Source organism: Astatotilapia calliptera, chromosome 20 (genome assembly GCF_900246225.1).
Source record: "Astatotilapia calliptera chromosome 20, fAstCal1.2, whole genome shotgun sequence".
Classification (NCBI taxonomy): domain Eukaryota; kingdom Metazoa; phylum Chordata; class Actinopteri; order Cichliformes; family Cichlidae; genus Astatotilapia; species Astatotilapia calliptera.
The window spans coordinates 20,862,366-20,878,902 of NC_039321.1; the positions used below are offsets into that span (position 1 = coordinate 20,862,366).

A 16,537-nucleotide genomic window follows, 5' to 3' on the forward strand; every position below is an offset into this window, starting at 1 on the left:
GAGACAGAGGTTAATAACAGATATGATTCAATGCAGAGAGGTCTGTTAATACAACGATGGAGATTGAACGACATCTACCAATTCGGAACCACAATAACAGAGTTCTGGCTGATTGGAGCTGGCTCGGACCTGGCTTTTTATCTGGCTCGGACCTGGCTTTTTATCTGGTAAAAGGAAATTTGAGCACATTACTCCGGTTCTGGCCTCCCTGCACTGGCGCCCAATTGAATTTAGGATTCATTTTAAAGTTCTTTTATTGGTTTTTAAATCTTTAAATGGTCTGGCACCTGCGTATCTGTCTGATTTGCTGAAGCCCTATGTCCCCACTCGTTCGCTCCAGTCAGCTGAGCAGCTGTTGCTCTCAGTCACCAAATCACGGTTGAAACTGAGAGGAGACCGAGCGTTCTCTATCATGGCTCCTAAGCTTTGGAATAATCTTCCTCTTCACATTAGGCAATCGACATCAGTGATGGTTTTTAAATCCGGATTGAAAACGCATTTTTATTCACTGGCTTTTGATTCAGTGGTTGACTGACTTGTATTTTATTGTTTTCGCTATGTTTATTATTTTATCGTATTTATTATTCTTATGGTATCTATTATGTTTCTGTTGGTCAGCACTTTAGTCAGCCTTGTGTGTTTTTAAAGTGCTATATAAATAAACGATGATGATGATGATGGCTTATCGAAGAACAAGAAGCGGCTACAGCTGTTCAAAATCCCACAAGTCTGGCCGACATGATAGATGATGAGCAGGGCTGTGAGTACTCAGACTGTGTTTTTGAACGCAATATGGACAAGATCTTGGAGAAGCTCATGGCTCTGCTATATGGATAAGATCTTGAAGAAGAACAACGGGAATTGAGAGACCTGGTGACCAGTGATGGACATTAGACCAACTGTAAAATTGGATTCAGTTTGTTCGCACCATCCAAAACAGCTACCATCTTCATCTCATGCGGCCCCCCTGGCGCCAGCTGGATGCTCAAGGCAAAAGCTGACGGGAATAACAAATTCTCCCTTAGCTAACAAGACTGTGTTGTGACTCTCTCCCTCCTCATTCAAGGCCACCCGCGTCGACCGAAGACTGTTGACTTTTGCTTAACTGGGTGAAGGGACACTTTCTCTCGGTTGAACACGGAACACACACACACATACGCATGTACACTGACACAGACCTACACTCACCCCCCACCCCCTCCAAACCCCTTCGATGCTTATGTCTTCTATGTTGTGAGATATGCTGATTCATGTCCTATGTGCTGAGGTGTTTTTCTTTCTTTTCTCAAACTGATCTCCCTGTTGGAGCTCAGTCTGGGGGGAGTTATTTTTTCTCCTCGTCTTTCCTCATGTTGTGCATTTTCCATTGTTATACCTCTCCTACCTGACTTCCCCATGTGATGTTGTAATGTATGTATGGTCGAAGGGTAAGATGGCGCTGGCAAAGGTCGGCAGCCTTAACCCAACAAATTAATAAAGATTATCTTATCTTATCTTATCTTAGTCATAAATGTAAAATTGTGAAGTCAGCTAAAAATGGCCTTTTTTTCACATGATGTTCTGATATCAACTCAAAAATAGAAACTCTTATCATAAAACATGATGTGCCTTGCTGACACACACACACACACACACACACACACACACACACACACACACACACACACACACACACACACACACACACACACACACTGCTCGTGCACATACAGTACAGAGTTGTTGTCCTTTGAGTCAAACGTGGCTGACGGCTCCTATGTTTCACTCAGGTAACGGGCGCTGAGTGCTGCACACGTACAAGCACGCGGATAGCCTGTAGGCCATTACATCTGTTCACACAATGCCAGCACTTACCCATGATAACCCCCACACACACAGAGCCGTATGGCTCCTTTATGTTTTTTCTTGTCTCGTTTTTTGGAAATAAAAAAAGTTTTATGCAGTTTTATCTCTTGAGATTATTTTCTTTATCTGTGTCTGTTTTTGTTGATGTTGTTTTTCTTAACGTTGCAAACATCCTGTTTATTACTTTTCAGCCCACTCCGCCTTATATTCATCAACTGCATGGAGTCATTAAAATGAGTAGGTTGTGAGTAGCCTTAGAAGACATTAAGAAGGCGGAAGGTGGTGAATTTAAAGACCACGAGATAGATAGAAAGAAAGAGAGATATATACTGGAGTCTTGTCATTTTTTTTCCTTGTTGTTTGTTTACTTTGTTTAAATGAAGAAAATTTGCTGCTACTGCAAGCCTTTTTAATCGCATTTACGGTTTGGCCCATTTCTCCTTCCGTACGTTTTGACGTACACGGATATACGTACGCGGAACCTCAGTTGTAAACAAAAACGGACAATCACAACTTTCCTATTCTGAGCTAGAACATAATAAAAACAAAAACTGGTTATCTCGTCAATCAGAGTTTTTTTAAAGGTAAGTGTCAGCACGTCAACTATGTTAAGTTACTCGGTGTGTCATGATGTAGTGATAAAGACAAGAGGTGATTTGTTATGTAATCTCTCCAGCTGTTGAGTACTCTGCACCTAGCCGCTAATGCTAGCTAACAGCTAAGCTGTTGCCGAAAACGCTTCGTTTGAGCTAAGTAGATAGCGAGTGACTCCGTACCCACTTAAGTTTCTAAGTGTTTATTAGTTAGCTTCCATACTGCTGACTAATTGGCTACATTTAAGAAAGCAAAGTAAAATGATTTAGCTTCAGTACAAACAAAGGAAGTAAAAAAAAAACTATTGGACGTTTATATCTAAAACGCACCACGTTTTAGACGTGGTGCGTTTTCTCTAAAGTGTATCACGGCTTATGTTTACAGGCCAAGAAAAATAAACAATTATATAAAATTTTAAAAAAAATACAAAGCCGGGTTAGGGGATATCCTTCAAAGAAAAATCCAGAAAGTTTCGAAATTGGAATTGTTAATTTTCAAGAAAAAACAAAATATTATTTGGCAGAATTAAAGTCACAAAACGTCATAAATTACCTGAGATAATACTGACATATATATATATATATATATATATATATTAAAGAAATGAAAATAAAAAGTTTATGCTGCCTTTTTGAAGTAAAGGTACACTACTGTGAAAATGTCTTGAGCCACCCCTCATTTCTTTCTATTTTGCTTTCATCCAGTCAGACTGTCTGAAAGTTTGTCAGTCACATAACAGAACCGATAGATTTTGGTCCCAAACATATTGCCGCACTGTAAAAGCATACGTCAATAGAAAAACACATAGGGGAACACTATTAATCATGGACTGGCCTCCCCAGAGCCCAGACCTGGACATTATTGAAGCAGTGTGGGATCACAAACCCCAAAGAAGAGCTTTGAATGTCCTTCAAGAAACTATATATATATAAAATCTAGAATGATCTAATATGCCGTCTGGTTGAAATATTTAAAAAATCTACTATTTCTCTGTCATTAAAAAAAGAAAGTTACAGACGTGTGGTAGTCTTTCATGAAGCGCCTGCTCGCTGCCACAGGGAGACGCACTGTGGTGTTGTAGGCCTGCAGACACGAGTGCAGTCAACATGTCGAGGAAACAGACGCACAAATCTTTGCGGAGCAATAAAAAGAGTGAATTGGAGCGCAAGAGGGATGAAAGGGCAGTGCGCCGGGCCATCGCAAAAGACCGCAAGAACCGCCCTCAGGATGGCGATGAAGGTGCAGAGTTTGTCAGTTTCTCCAATCAGCTGCAAGCACTGGGGCTCAAGCTGAGAGAAGTCCCTGGAGATGGGTAAGAGCCAGAATATCAGACCTGCTCTCTCTGTGTGGTCCTGCTTAAACTGATTTCTCATTTATTTCAAAGTGATCAAAATATTATGTGAACTTATTATGTGAACATGTGAACACCAGTGTTGAGTCTGTAGGTTGCATTAGCTTATTGCTGTATTAAAAATAGTTTTGACTCAGAGGGAATCGTGTCTAGTTAATGAGGCTTAGTATCACAATGTAGGTAAATAGGAGATTGTTCATATCCTATAACTTGGCCCACCACATCCCATATGGTGATATCTTAAAAAACAGTTCTGGCTTTAGATCGGAGCACCTGGATTTGTTTTTAATTTTTTTGGATGCAGTTTTTAAAAGAGCTTAAATGTATTTAATCTGTTCTAAAAATGTCCTGTCTTTATCCTTTACATAATCAGTTATGAGGGCTCAAAAATGCTTGGAAAAAAATAAGGCTGAGCAGCTCTCTTTGATTTAAAAATTCGAACAACTTTTAACTTCATTTTGGTAAAGATTGTATATTAAACCCTTCAACCACAGGCAGTCATTTGTCATTTCCTTTTGTTCTTTAGGAATTGTCTGTTCAGAGCTCTAGGCGACCAGTTAGAGGGTCACTCCCGGGGCCACCTGCGTCTTCGCCAGGAAACTGTTGATTATATGACATCCCATCGACAAGACTTTGAGCCCTTTGTTGAGGATGACGTTCCCTTTGCACAGCACTGTAAGAAAAAAACAAGCAAGCGGGTAACATTGGCTACATATGCCAAGAAAACAATGTGATTAGCTAGACTTACTCTAACTTGCAATCCACAATCTATAACGGTACCTACGCTATATTGCTAAAAGTATTTGCCTTCACACCTATACAAACTTGACTGACATCCCACTCTTAATCCATAGTGTTTAAAATGGTGTCAGCACATCCTTTACAGCTGTAACAGCTTCAACTCTTCTGGGAAGAGTTTAGAAGTGTTTACGGCAGTTTTTGACCATTCTTCCAGAAGTACATTTGTCAGGTCAGACACTGATGTTGGACGAGAAGGCCTGGCTCACAGTCTCCACTCTAATTCATCCCAGAGGTTTTCTGTTGAGTTGAGATCAGGACTCTGTACAGGCCAGTCAAGTTCTTTCAACCCAAACTTGGAAGAGAAACTTGGAAGAAAGAAAACACATGGCAAGGTCCACGTCTGTGTGCACTTTGCTTTATGCATTGTTATATAGTCACGATGGAACATCCCCAAATTGTTCCCACAAAGTTTGTCCAAAATATCTTGGTATGCTGAATCATTAAGAGTTCCCTTCACTGTAAGTAAAGAGCCAAGCCCAACTTCTGAAAAACAACTCCACACCATAACCCCCCCGCCAACAAACGTTACACTTGTCGTAATGCAGTCAGACAAATACCGTTCTGATGGTAACTGCCAAACCCAGACTCATCCACCAAATTTCCAGATGGAGAAGTGTGATTCGTCACTCCAGAGAACTGTTTCCAATGCTTCACAGTCCAGTGATGGCTCAATTTACACCACTTAATCCAACACTGTGTATTGTGCTTGAATCCAGCTGCTCTGCCATGAAGGCCCATTCCATGAAGCGCTCTACACATGGTTCTTGAGCTAATCTGAAGGCCACATGAAGTTTGGAGGTCTGTAGTGCTTGACTCTGCAGGAAATTGGCAACCTCTGTGCACTATGCACCTCAGCATCCGCCGACTGTGGAATATTTAGTAGCGAGGAAATTTCACGATTGGACTTGTTACACAGGTCCTATCACGGTACCACACTGAAATTTACTGAGTACCTGAGAGCAACCCATTCTTTCACAAATCTTTGTAAAAGCAGTCTGCATGTCTTCATGCTTGAATATTATACCCTGTGGCCATGGAAGTGATTGAAACAACTGAATTCCATGATTTCAGTAGGTGAGGGAATATTTTTGGCAATATAGTTGCACAGACAGACAGCTGAGTTCAGTGGGATGCAGTTTTGACCAGAAACTTTGCAGTGACCTCTGGTGGTTATTGCTTCTGAGTGACAGATGTATGTAAGTGGCCTGTGGGAGGGACGGGGTGTCACAAAATAAATATACGATCTCTTAGTTTACTTTTTTTTTTAGTGTAAAAATGTGGAAATAGTAATATATACAATAGGACAGCTTTAGTCATTTTAACAGACAGACTTTAAGAGTCATGTGTTGAAAGTTCAAGAGAGCAGTTGTGGCAGTAACAACTCTGTGCTTCTTTTCCTTGCAGTGGCCAATCTTTCTCAGCCTGGTACTTTTGCTGGCAACGATGCCATTGTGGCGTTTGCTCGCAGTCAACAGGTGAAAGTGGTTATCCATCAGCTCAACACTCCACTGTGGGAGGTAGGAGCAGACACTTTCAAATTATGTCTCCTGATCTTGTGCGCTAATATAATTTGTTATATGATGTCTCTGTGGCACACCACGCTGTTTATATGTTGTGTTTTTGTTGCAGATCAACGGTTCAGAGAAGCAGGTGTGCCGAGAGCTGCACATTGCCTACCGCTATGGAGACCATTATGACAGCGTGAGACGGATAGGAGACAACTCTGAGAGTCCTGCTCAGCTCCGCATAGAGGTGTGGTGTCCTACCAGACCAGTACTTAAAGAACAGTTAGCTCTCATCTAGCATGCGTCTTTATATGTCAACACTGCACCCAATGAGCCGTCTTCTACTAGATTTTTTCTGATGTTTTTCTTATCATTGTTGTTCCCAGAATATGCAGAATTCACATGGACAGCAGCGTGAGTTTGGGGACGGTCAGAGAGACAGGCACAAAAAGTCTTCTCCTTCAGCGTCAGAGGAGGACAACGTGATCCTGAGCTCCATCAAGAATCGAGGGATCCAGGGTTAGAAGTTACATTTAAATTATTAGCTGTTGGAACAAGTAGACTTCTGTGAGGGAAAGCAACATAATCATCAGAATCATGAATGCTTTGGATTTTTTTTCACAGCTAGTTGTGTTGATCACATAAACATCCCAGCATTGAACTAAGACTCTTAGTATGACACTAACAGAAACAGATCTGATTGTATTTGCATGTTTATATCTTTTTTGCCTCAGGTGATGAGGAAAACTTACTCCAACTGAGTGCAGCGACAATCAACGCCGAGTGGCTTGTTGGCTCTGCGGTGGGCCAGTCCTGCCAGGGCCAGTGTGCCTCTGGATCCTGTTCAGCCTGCAGAGCTGCAGCCGCTCACTGCAGTGATCCCATCCAGACAGCAGAGGGCAGCAACGTTCAAAAATCCAAGGTTGTGGACACAAATTTCCTGCTAATTATTTGCATTATAAAGGAGCCTGTCTAGCTAAATCAATATTTTATACTTCACATTATACATGAAATTGATTCACATTGGTGTTCCTAACTTGTGAAATATCTTTTTGCAGCATTGGTCATGCTTTAGCAGTTTTAAACTTTACTCAATGAGGATAACTGACTTTTTCTTTTTTTTTCGCTCACCCCTAGGTCTCCAACAAGCAGAGGAAAGATCAGCAGCGGCTCGAGAAAAAGAAGCGTCAGGAGGAGCGGCATCGACAGAAGTTCCTCCAGAGTAAAGGAAGCCAGGACCAGAACCAAAACCTGCCAGACGCTGTTACTTTAGTACCAGCTCTGAACACTCTCAGCATATAGACTGGAGCATGGCCAAAAATACCTTCTGCTACTCTTGCTACCGGTGGCTGTCCACAAAGTTTTGCACATAGTCAAAATTTCAGTCACATTGGATAACTTTTCCTAAGGAGAACCCTCTAGCATCTTTGCAAAGAGTTTAACGGTGCCTGCAAACTGGTGTGTGTGTGTGTGTGAGAGATGGGCGAATGTTGTAAGAGACAAGCGAAAACGCATGAGTATCAGTATTTCTGTTGGGATTTTTCTTTAGTTCCATCCATTCCAGGTGTTGGTGTATGTAGAAGCTGCTCATATGTGGTTTAAGCACTACGTTATCTAGCTCCTTTCTATGCTGGACATCGGGCTTTTCATGACTACAGACAATCTTGCACAGCCAGGCTTTTTGATTTGCCACAGACTTGAATTTATTCTGATGTTCGTTCTGTCTGTGATCGAAGAATAAATTCAGTATTGGGGGGGTGGGGCAGACGAAAGGATTGTTATACACAGTGTGTGTGTGAGGAACGTGGCAATAAATAATAATAAATCAGATTTACCTTTTTTTTATTCCTTTGTGAACCCAGTAGTACGCTATGTACTATCCAGGGTGACGAGCTGTTTAAATTAAAGGTTTATGAGTCAAAGTAAGTTCCTGACATTTTCATTAAGTAATGTGTTTAAAGGTAGTATTGAATTTCTTTTTTTTTTTTTTTAAATTAATATGGCATTAAGAGAAATGATTACATCATTTTAACAGACAAAGGAAGGATGCTGACAGCTGCTCCCTTATTCACCACAGCGGGTAGAAAATGTGCTGCACTTATACATCACCTTTCTACTCTGAGCTTTTTACTACAAGCGTAGTTTTTCTCTTTACTTTGTGTAACCCTCACACAGGTGCATCAGAGGACACAGGGGGTCCAATATCTTCCTGAGGGATGCCTCAACATTTGTCTCTCCTCCAAGAAGCATACTGAAGATTGTTTGCTTCTTAACAAAATGTGTAAACCACTACACTGTGAAGCCTTTACAGAAGCTTCTCGATATTATAAAGCAAATGCAGAATTCCTGTATTTAATTTGGTTTCTTGACATTTTCCCACCCCGTGTCACTGTCAAGGATCCCACTAATTTGTGCATAGTGCTGTAATTTAGTTAGCCAACAACAGTCTGTCACCGGATATTTGTGCACTTAGGTGTAATAAATGATCTTGCACTCAGTAAAGCTGCTGCCAATAAACGAGTCTAGTATACAGGGACATGCACGTGTTGATATGTTATTATGGATACTAACTAGCCTAATCTCATGTTTAATATTCCTTCAACCTTGTGTACACTGACTGTTTAAAAAGGGAAGCTATTAAATTACTTCCTGTCATGAACTCAAGTATTCCCTGAGAGCCTAAAGGTCAGATTTAGACTGCATTTGTTTCTGTTTCAGCTTTTTTCTATTACCTGTGTGATATTGGTGAGTGGAGATCCCCTTAAAATTGTCATCTGAGGCAGACAGCTCAACTCACCTGATGTTCTTCTGTTTGTGAGCGGCAGCCAATCAGATGGAAGCTGGTTTAACAGGAGAAGTGCTAAAGCTACTAGCTTCAGCTGAACAGTACATGAACTGAAAGACTGAACTGTAAGAGTATTGTGTAAAAGAGCACACCAAGGCCCCCTTGTAGGAGGATATAGCTAACCAAGGCTGCTGTGCCTCACAGGAAAGAAGAAACTGGTGTGTTTTATGATTTTAAATTAGAATAAAATATAATGGATATCAGACCAAGTTTAAAAAAGAAAGGGAAATATTAAGAGTTCAATCAAATTCACACTACAATATAAGAAAAGTTCAATTTATTAAAACCGCTTTAAAAAATTACATTAATTGAAGTCATGCTGGAGCTCATAAAGATGAGTCTGGCTTCAAACAACAAACTATGTACATTTTTCCAAACACACTGTTGAGCTGGAAGAGAGCTTGAAGAATCAGGTCGATGTAAACTTCCGAAATGAGCTCATGTGACAAAACACTAAACGCTAATGCTATAATATCATTAGCATTTACAGCCAACAGACTAAATAATGTCACATGTGATATTTCATCTGCCTGTCCTACCAAACCACGTGAGGCAACAAAAGCCGTTTTATTGTGTTCGACTTTCCGTTTGTGAAAAGATGATGTATTGTGTCGTGTTTTTACACTGGAATAAGGTGTACAGTGGTAAACTGTGTGCTGCAAATTGAGATTCATGGGCGCATTTGGAACGCGGCAAAAAAACTTCAGTCCTAAGGTTGCTTCTTAGTCCTGTTAGCCTCACAAGCCAAGATGGAATCCGACCGCGGGATCAGTAGCTCCTAAAAGTCTTGTCGGATGTTCTCCTTGTTTTCGTCTCCCTGCTGTTGCCGGAGTTGAGCGACTTCGTTTTCCAGCTGAACGATTGCCCGCTCGATCTCATAGTTCTTACTGACGAGTGACACCCAGCTGTTGAGGGCACAAATACAGATGTTAAAACAGACGGAAAACTTCTGTGCGTCAATGATACAAACGTAAACTCTTCCAACAACATACTTAGACTCCAGCTCTCTGAGTTTGGCTCCTGCTGCCAACTGATCATTCTTACGCTGCCAGTTCAAATCCTGAATTTGCTTCCTGTGTGGCAGAACAAACACACCAACAGATAAATATTAAAACACATTAAACACCGTGTTTTGGAGCAAAAGGTTTGAGGCAATGAACTCACCTGAATTTGTGAAGTTCCTTTTGTGCCATCTCGATCATGAAGGCCAAGTTGCTGAAGAAAAAAAAAAAAAAATCAAACACGACACGTGTTAGCAGTATTTCCCCACAGACATCAACACTGTGCAGACTGGATCTGGAGACTGTACGCACTCGTTGTAGGCCTTCCATGCGTTGGTTCCATAATGCGACATGAGCTCCAGGTTCTCGATACGGACCGCCTGGTGCTCCAGCTGGGCCATCGAGTTGTTCACGCACTCCTGCCACGCTGTAATGTCATTCTTCTGTCCTGATGAGGGCGCCGGCAACTCATACCTCAATGAGGAAAACATTTATTAAAATACTGGTGATCACCAGTGCTACTCCTCTGCCTAGTAGACACGCCGATGGCATCAACTTGAAAATCCTACATCGCTGGGTTCTTCAATTATCGCTCTCACAAGGTTTTCAGAAAACTTGACCTCTGAACTTGAGGTTGCGGTCACCGAGAACTCATGAGATTTTTAGTAGATGCACCTATGATAGCGTCTGTAGCTGCTATGTTGCTTTCTTTCTTTAGTTATTGCATTAACAAACTTGATGATAATACCCCAACAGCCTTTTACAGCAGAGGGTTAAACTTTAACGTGTGAAACAAACAGAAATGAAGGCAAAAAATAAAAAATAAAAAAAAAATAGCAGAAAAATACTAAGTTACATGTGAGTGAAGTTGCCCCCCCCCACCTTCTTCAAAACCAACAAAAGTGGTATCAAACGTTTGTGCTGCTAAAATTTTTGTTTGTGCCGCTATCATTTTAAAGATATTAAAGAAAATTTAAAGGCCAGAAGGTCAACCAGCCCCCCCACATTACCCAAATCAGACAAAATTGATGGCACTGCAAGACTGCTTTTCCACCAGAGACTGGGAGATCTTTAAAAAGGCTGCCACACACGACAACACCACAGACTTTCAGGAATATACTGAAACTGTCATTGCCTACATCCCAAAATGCATCGATGATGTCACAGAGACCAGAGCTATCACTGTCCGGGCCAATCAGAAACCATGGCTCACAGGTGAGGTCCAAGGCTCCTAAGGTTGAGAAATGCAGCCTTCAGAGCTGGGGATTAGGTGAGCCTAAGAACAGCAAGGGCAAACCTGTCACGTGCCATCAGAGATGAAAAGGCAGTAATCCAGGAGGATTTTGCAAAGCTTCAGCGATAGCAGAGATACTCAGAGGCAGTGACAAGGAATACAAACCATCACAGACTACAAGCCCACTCTGCAGACCGTGGTGATACAATCCCCAGACAGTGTGTGGAGATCTCTTGCCAAAATCAATACAAGCAAAGCTCCAGGTCCTGATAACATCCTTGGACGAGCACTGACGGACTATGCTGTGGAACTCACAAAGGTCTTCACAGACATCTTGAACACATCATTAGGGTCAGGCTGTCGTTCCCACATGTATTGAAGCCTCCACCATCATTACTGTACCAAAGAAGTCATCTACCTCCTGACCTTAGATGACCTCTAGAAACTTTTATTAATATCTTTGAAATGATAGTGGCACAAACAAACATTTTTGCAACACAAACCAGCACAAACACGTGACACCACTTTTGCTGGATTTGAAGAAGGTGGGGGGCCAACTTCACTCACATCTGTTACTACCCCGTTTTCCAAAGATTTTGGAATACTATCAACAACGTACATTAAAAAAAAACCCAACAACAACAAAAGCTGAGTTAACCGACCTGTCTGAAAATGTGGAAATCATTTAAGTGCTACATAAAATGTTGAATTTCTTTTTCTTTTTCTTTTAATGTGGTGCCAGAATCATGTATGATACGGCATGTGACTTGAACAGTTGTGTAATTAAAGAAGGGGAGGGATACAGCTACTACTGGAAAAGCAAGTCAAGTTGTATAAAAACAGTTTTTTCACAAGAATCTATGAAATCCTGTGAAAAACTAAGTACATCCATCATGCTTGCATATGAATTATGACTGTATCATGCCACTCAAATGTAATTTAGTAACTACTCATCAGCACCTGTGAGCACCTCTATAAGAGCTGAAGTTTTGACCGTTTGTTAAAACGATGCTACAATCCTAGATTAGCATGTTAAATGTTAAAGTTTATGACAGTAAAATTAGAAAAAGTTGCATTTGAACAAACCAAAACACTTCTGTAACAAAGGAAAAACCAAACACAGCACATCAGCACAAGTGCCTCACATCAACTATCAAGCACGGTGGATTTGTGCTTGTTTTGCAGCCACAGGGCCTGGGCAGCTTGCAGTCACTGAGTTGACCATGAACCCTCTGTATACGAAAATATTCTTAAGTCAAATGTGACCAACAGCTGAAGCTTTGGACAAAAACTCACAGGACTGCACAACAGCAGATCAACAATTTAAGGACCATATTTTGCATCATCCTTGACAAACTTTAAATGAATGGTTGTGATCTTTGGGCCCCGAGACTACACTGCATTAAAAACACAACTTTACAGTGTAAATCAGTGAATGGGTGAACAGCCTAGAAAGAACTTAGAAGCAGTGTAGTAGGTTGACTATATGAATGCATCTCTCTTCCTCTGTGGCAAATAAGCAAAAAGCTCAACTTGCAGCTAAGCTACCATCAGGCTCTTACAGCTGGCAGGATTTACCTCTTCATACTCAGGAGTTCCATCGGCTGCCGAGCTGCCAACCGCTCAAATTCATTCCTCATTATTTCTGTCTGAAGGGGGTGAGAACAAAGAAGAAGCACCATTATTTCCTTGTCAGCAGCTGAAACCACTAAGAAGGTTTTAAACTTCTGATGAGTTCATCACCTCAAAAGCAGAGAAATCAGGAGTAGGCAGGTAACTCAGGTAGTTTTTTGTAGGTCGGTATCTTCTGGTCTCTTCTTCGACCAACGCTGCTGCCTGAAGGAAGAAACACGATTCGTGTTTGGCACGGGGAATATTTTGCAGCCACTGGGAAATTCACTTGAAATGAATTGCATTAGAGTTGCACAATTCACTTCTTGTTATTCGACAACTGAAACTCTTTGAGGTGTAGCCTTTTAATTAGGAATTCATCAGTTTTGAAACTGTGGGGTAATACTTATTGGTTAAAAGGTACACTTCTCTTTTTTTCATACACATGGAAAAATGAATCAGACCCTTAGAGAACATAACTTCTGATAACAGACTAGTGGAAAATCAAACATTCCCATTGCTGCCATATTCAAATATTCTACTGCAACAATATGTACAGGATTTGATGTCCCTTTTGAGTGTTATCCAAATGTTTGTCTTGTTGATCTAAAGACAGATGCAATCTTATTCTTGAGCATGAAGGAGATCAATGACTGGACAAGTACAGTCATTGAGTCATTGAGCTGCAAGTTGAGAAAAATATGAGAAGAAAGATAAATGTTGCTGTAAAACTGTACTAGTCTAATGGACTCCGACTTACAGCAAATCAAGAAAACATTAAATACTGCTCACATACTAAGAGAATCAAATCCAAACATATGCAATAGATAGATACCTTCATATTTTTGTAAGATTTAAGAAAAATCTTTAAGTGCTGAATGAGTAACTGTTTTTTGCCAAATGGTGTTGCACACAATGCCGTGGGAGTGTCAGAGTGCTTTTCTGTTGTCAGCTCTCCTGTTATGGCACTGCTCTTACTACAGACTGTACAGGGAGTGCAGAATTATTAGGCAAATGAGTATTTTGTCCACATCATCCTCTTCATGCATGTTGTCTTACTCCAAGCTGTATAGGCTCGAAAGCCTACTACCAATTAAGCATATTAGGTGATGTGCATGTCTGTAATGAGAAGGGGTGTGGTCTAATGACATCAACACCCTATATCAGGTGTGCATAATTATTAGGCAACGTCCTTTCCTTTGGCAAAATGGGTCAAAAGAAGGACTTGACAGGCTCAGAAAAGTCAAAAATAGTGAGATATCTTGCAGAGGGATGCAGCAGTCTCAAAATTGAACAATCAAGCGTTTCATTCAAAATAGTCAAGAAGCGTGTGGAAAAACCAAGGCGCAAAATAACTGCCCATGAACTGAGAAAAGTCAAGCGTGCAGCTGCCAAGATGCCACTTGCCACCAGTTTGGCCATATTTCAGAGCTGCAACATCACTGGAGTGCCCAAAAGCACAAGGTGTGCAATACTCAGAGACATGGCCAAGGTAAGAAAGGCTGAAAGACGACCACCACTGAACAAGACACACAAGCTGAAACGTCAAGACTGGGCCAAGAAATATCTCAAGACTGATTTTTCTAAGGTTTTATGGACTGATGAAATGAGAGTGAGTCTTGATGGGCCAGATGGATGGGCCCGTGGCTGGATTGGTAAAGGGCAGAGAGCTCCAGTACGACTCAGACGCCAGCAAGGTGGAGGTGGAGTACTGGTTTGGGCTGGTATCATCAAAGATGAGCTTGTGGGGCCTTTTCGGGTTGAGGATGGAGTCAAGCTCAACTCCCAGTCCTACTGCCAGTTTCTGGAAGACACCTTCTTCAAGCAGTGGTACAGGAAGAAGTCTGCATCCTTCAAGAAAAACATGATTTTCATGCAGGACAATGCTCCATCACACGCGTCCAAGTACTCCACAGCGTGGCTGGCAAGAAAGGGTATAAAAGAAGAAAAACTAATGACATGGCCTCCTTGTTCACCTGATCTGAACCCCATTGAGAACCTGTGGTCCATCATCAAATGTGAGATTTACAAGGAGGAAAAACAGTACACCTCTCTGAACAGTGTCTGGGAGGCTGTGGTTGCTGCTGCACGCAATGTTGATGGTGAACAGATCAAAACACTGACAGAATCCATGGATGGCAGGCTTTTGAGTGTCCTTGCAAAGAAAGGTGGCTATATTGGTCGCTGATTTGTTTTTGTTTTGTTTTTGAATGTCAGAAATGCATATTTGTGAATGTGGAGATGTTATATTGGTTTCACTGGTAAAAATAAATAATTGAAATGGGTATATATTTGTTTTTTGTTAAGTTGCCTAATAATTATGCACAGTAATAGTCACCTGCACACACAGATATCCCCCTAAAATAGCTAAAACTAAAAACAAACTAAAAACTACTTCCAAAAACATTCAGCTTTGATATTAATGAGTTTTTTGGGTTCATTGAGAACATGGTTGTTGTTCAATAATAAAATTATTCCTCAAAAATACAACTTGCCTAATAATTCTGCACTCCCTGTAGAGCTGCATGACACAAACAGCAGTAATCTGTGTACCTTAGATGTGATGAGAGCCAATGGAGGATCCAGGGGAAATGTCTTGATCAGGGAAGTGTTTAGTAGTGACCACGAAGAAATTATTGAAAACACTGACACCAATATATATTAGGCTTTGTGAAGATCCTTCAAAAGTTTTCTTTGGACACGGGCTGCTTTCTCACTTGTTTTCAGTGAGAAAACCCAACTTAAATTGTATGTTTAAATACTTTGTCACCAGCAGCCTCTTACGATAACATCTAATTTTTTCCCCCATTTCTTTTGTTAAATCTACAAAATAAAAAGAAATTAAAAGAAAAACCCCGAAGGAATTCATAAAATATTGTTTTGGGTCAACAAGTTGATTGCCAAAGAGCTGTTAAATGGAGATTTGGTATTTCTCTGCCTGTTCTGAAATTTGAAGAAATTGAACAAAACAAGAAGTGGCAGACCTAAGAACTATCTAGTGAGTCTGAAAGTCATGTCTTTAAGAAATTAGAAAAATATAGCAAAGACCTGACACCGGACCTGAGAGATACATCTGGGCCATCACTTGACCAATCTACTGTTCACTTCATGAGAAATTATCTCAGTCGAAGGGTGGCTGTCAAGAACCGATTCTTAAAAATGGGAAAAGGGAAAAACTATTCAATTAATCGACACATCTATTTCGCTTTTTTATAACATAAAATATATAAAAAATGGGTTTTTCAAGACTTCATTTAATCTATATAATAAAGACACTGTCCTGACACGAGTCTGGTTAACAGAGCAAATGAACCAGCTTCAGATATCAAACTTACAGTGTCCGCTGAAACATTGCAGTGTGCCATGTAGCATGGTTAGCTAACACGCTGTGTTCGAACTGCCCGCTTACTCACCGCTTCTCTCACACCTGCCGCATCGTAACCTTGGTCGAAATACGGCAGAGCATCTACAAACACTTCTCCAGCTACTGAAGCCGTCCCGGCCATTTTTAATCAGTCTATATATCGTTCAGTTGTTGAACTGTCTCGCTTTCTGCTAAATAAACTCAAAATCCAAGTGTCCCCTTTCTTCTTCTTTAATTTCGCGTCTTCTTCGAATTGGCACTTTAGCGCCACCGCATGGTATGGAGTGTTTATCTTGATGTTTCTTCTTTGAAGCGTGCCATGAATTCATAGTTAAATGTGCAATAAAACATTAATTAGTAAATCACGTTTTCAATGTCCTTTTTTT

General features: G+C 40.8%; 2 protein-coding genes across 3 annotated transcripts; one reads left to right on the forward strand and one right to left on the reverse strand.

Moving 5' to 3' along the window:
- Positions 1-2,282: 2,282 nt before the first annotated feature.
- On the forward strand, positions 2,283-8,018 carry otud3 (OTU deubiquitinase 3). 2 transcript variants are annotated; one of them, XM_026154889.1, is made up of 8 exons: positions 2,283-2,429; positions 3,446-3,751; positions 4,317-4,465; positions 5,996-6,108; positions 6,221-6,343; positions 6,483-6,615; positions 6,831-7,018; positions 7,234-8,018. In XM_026154889.1, the coding sequence occupies exons 2-8, from the start codon at positions 3,546-3,548 to the stop codon at positions 7,396-7,398; spliced, it is 1,077 nt and encodes a 358-aa protein (XP_026010674.1). In that variant the 5' UTR covers positions 2,283-2,429; positions 3,446-3,545; the 3' UTR covers positions 7,399-8,018. The 2 variants fall into 2 exon arrangements, with proteins under 2 accessions (XP_026010674.1, XP_026010675.1); XM_026154890.1 differs by having other exon boundaries at positions 3,498-3,751.
- A 1,183-nt stretch (positions 8,019-9,201) lies between these two features.
- bcas2 (BCAS2 pre-mRNA processing factor) lies at positions 9,202-16,432 on the reverse strand. The gene is made up of 7 exons (XM_026155076.1): positions 16,201-16,432; positions 12,920-13,012; positions 12,755-12,825; positions 10,255-10,416; positions 10,106-10,156; positions 9,934-10,014; positions 9,202-9,846 (listed from the first exon to the last, which is right to left on the reverse strand). The coding sequence occupies exons 1-7, from the start codon at positions 16,291-16,293 to the stop codon at positions 9,720-9,722; spliced, it is 678 nt and encodes a 225-aa protein (XP_026010861.1). The 5' UTR covers positions 16,294-16,432; the 3' UTR covers positions 9,202-9,719.
- Between the last annotated feature and the right edge of the window lie 105 nt (positions 16,433-16,537).

Coding starts and splice junctions, on each gene's coding strand:
- bcas2 (XM_026155076.1), bottom strand. CDS start 16,293: ATGGCCGGGACGGCTTCAGTAGCTGGAGAAGTGTTTGTAGATGCTCTG. Junction 10,417..12,754: donor GAACTCCTGAGTATGAAGAG/GTAAATCCTGCC, acceptor TTCCTCATTGAG/GTATGAGTTGCCGGCGCCCT. Junction 10,015..10,105: donor AAGGAACTTCACAAATTCAG/GTGAGTTCATTG, acceptor TCTGCCACACAG/GAAGCAAATTCAGGATTTGA.
- otud3 (XM_026154889.1), top strand. CDS start 3,546: ATGTCGAGGAAACAGACGCACAAATCTTTGCGGAGCAATAAAAAGAGT. Junction 6,109..6,220: donor TCAACACTCCACTGTGGGAG/GTAGGAGCAGAC, acceptor TTTTTGTTGCAG/ATCAACGGTTCAGAGAAGCA. Junction 6,344..6,482: donor CTGCTCAGCTCCGCATAGAG/GTGTGGTGTCCT, acceptor TGTTGTTCCCAG/AATATGCAGAATTCACATGG.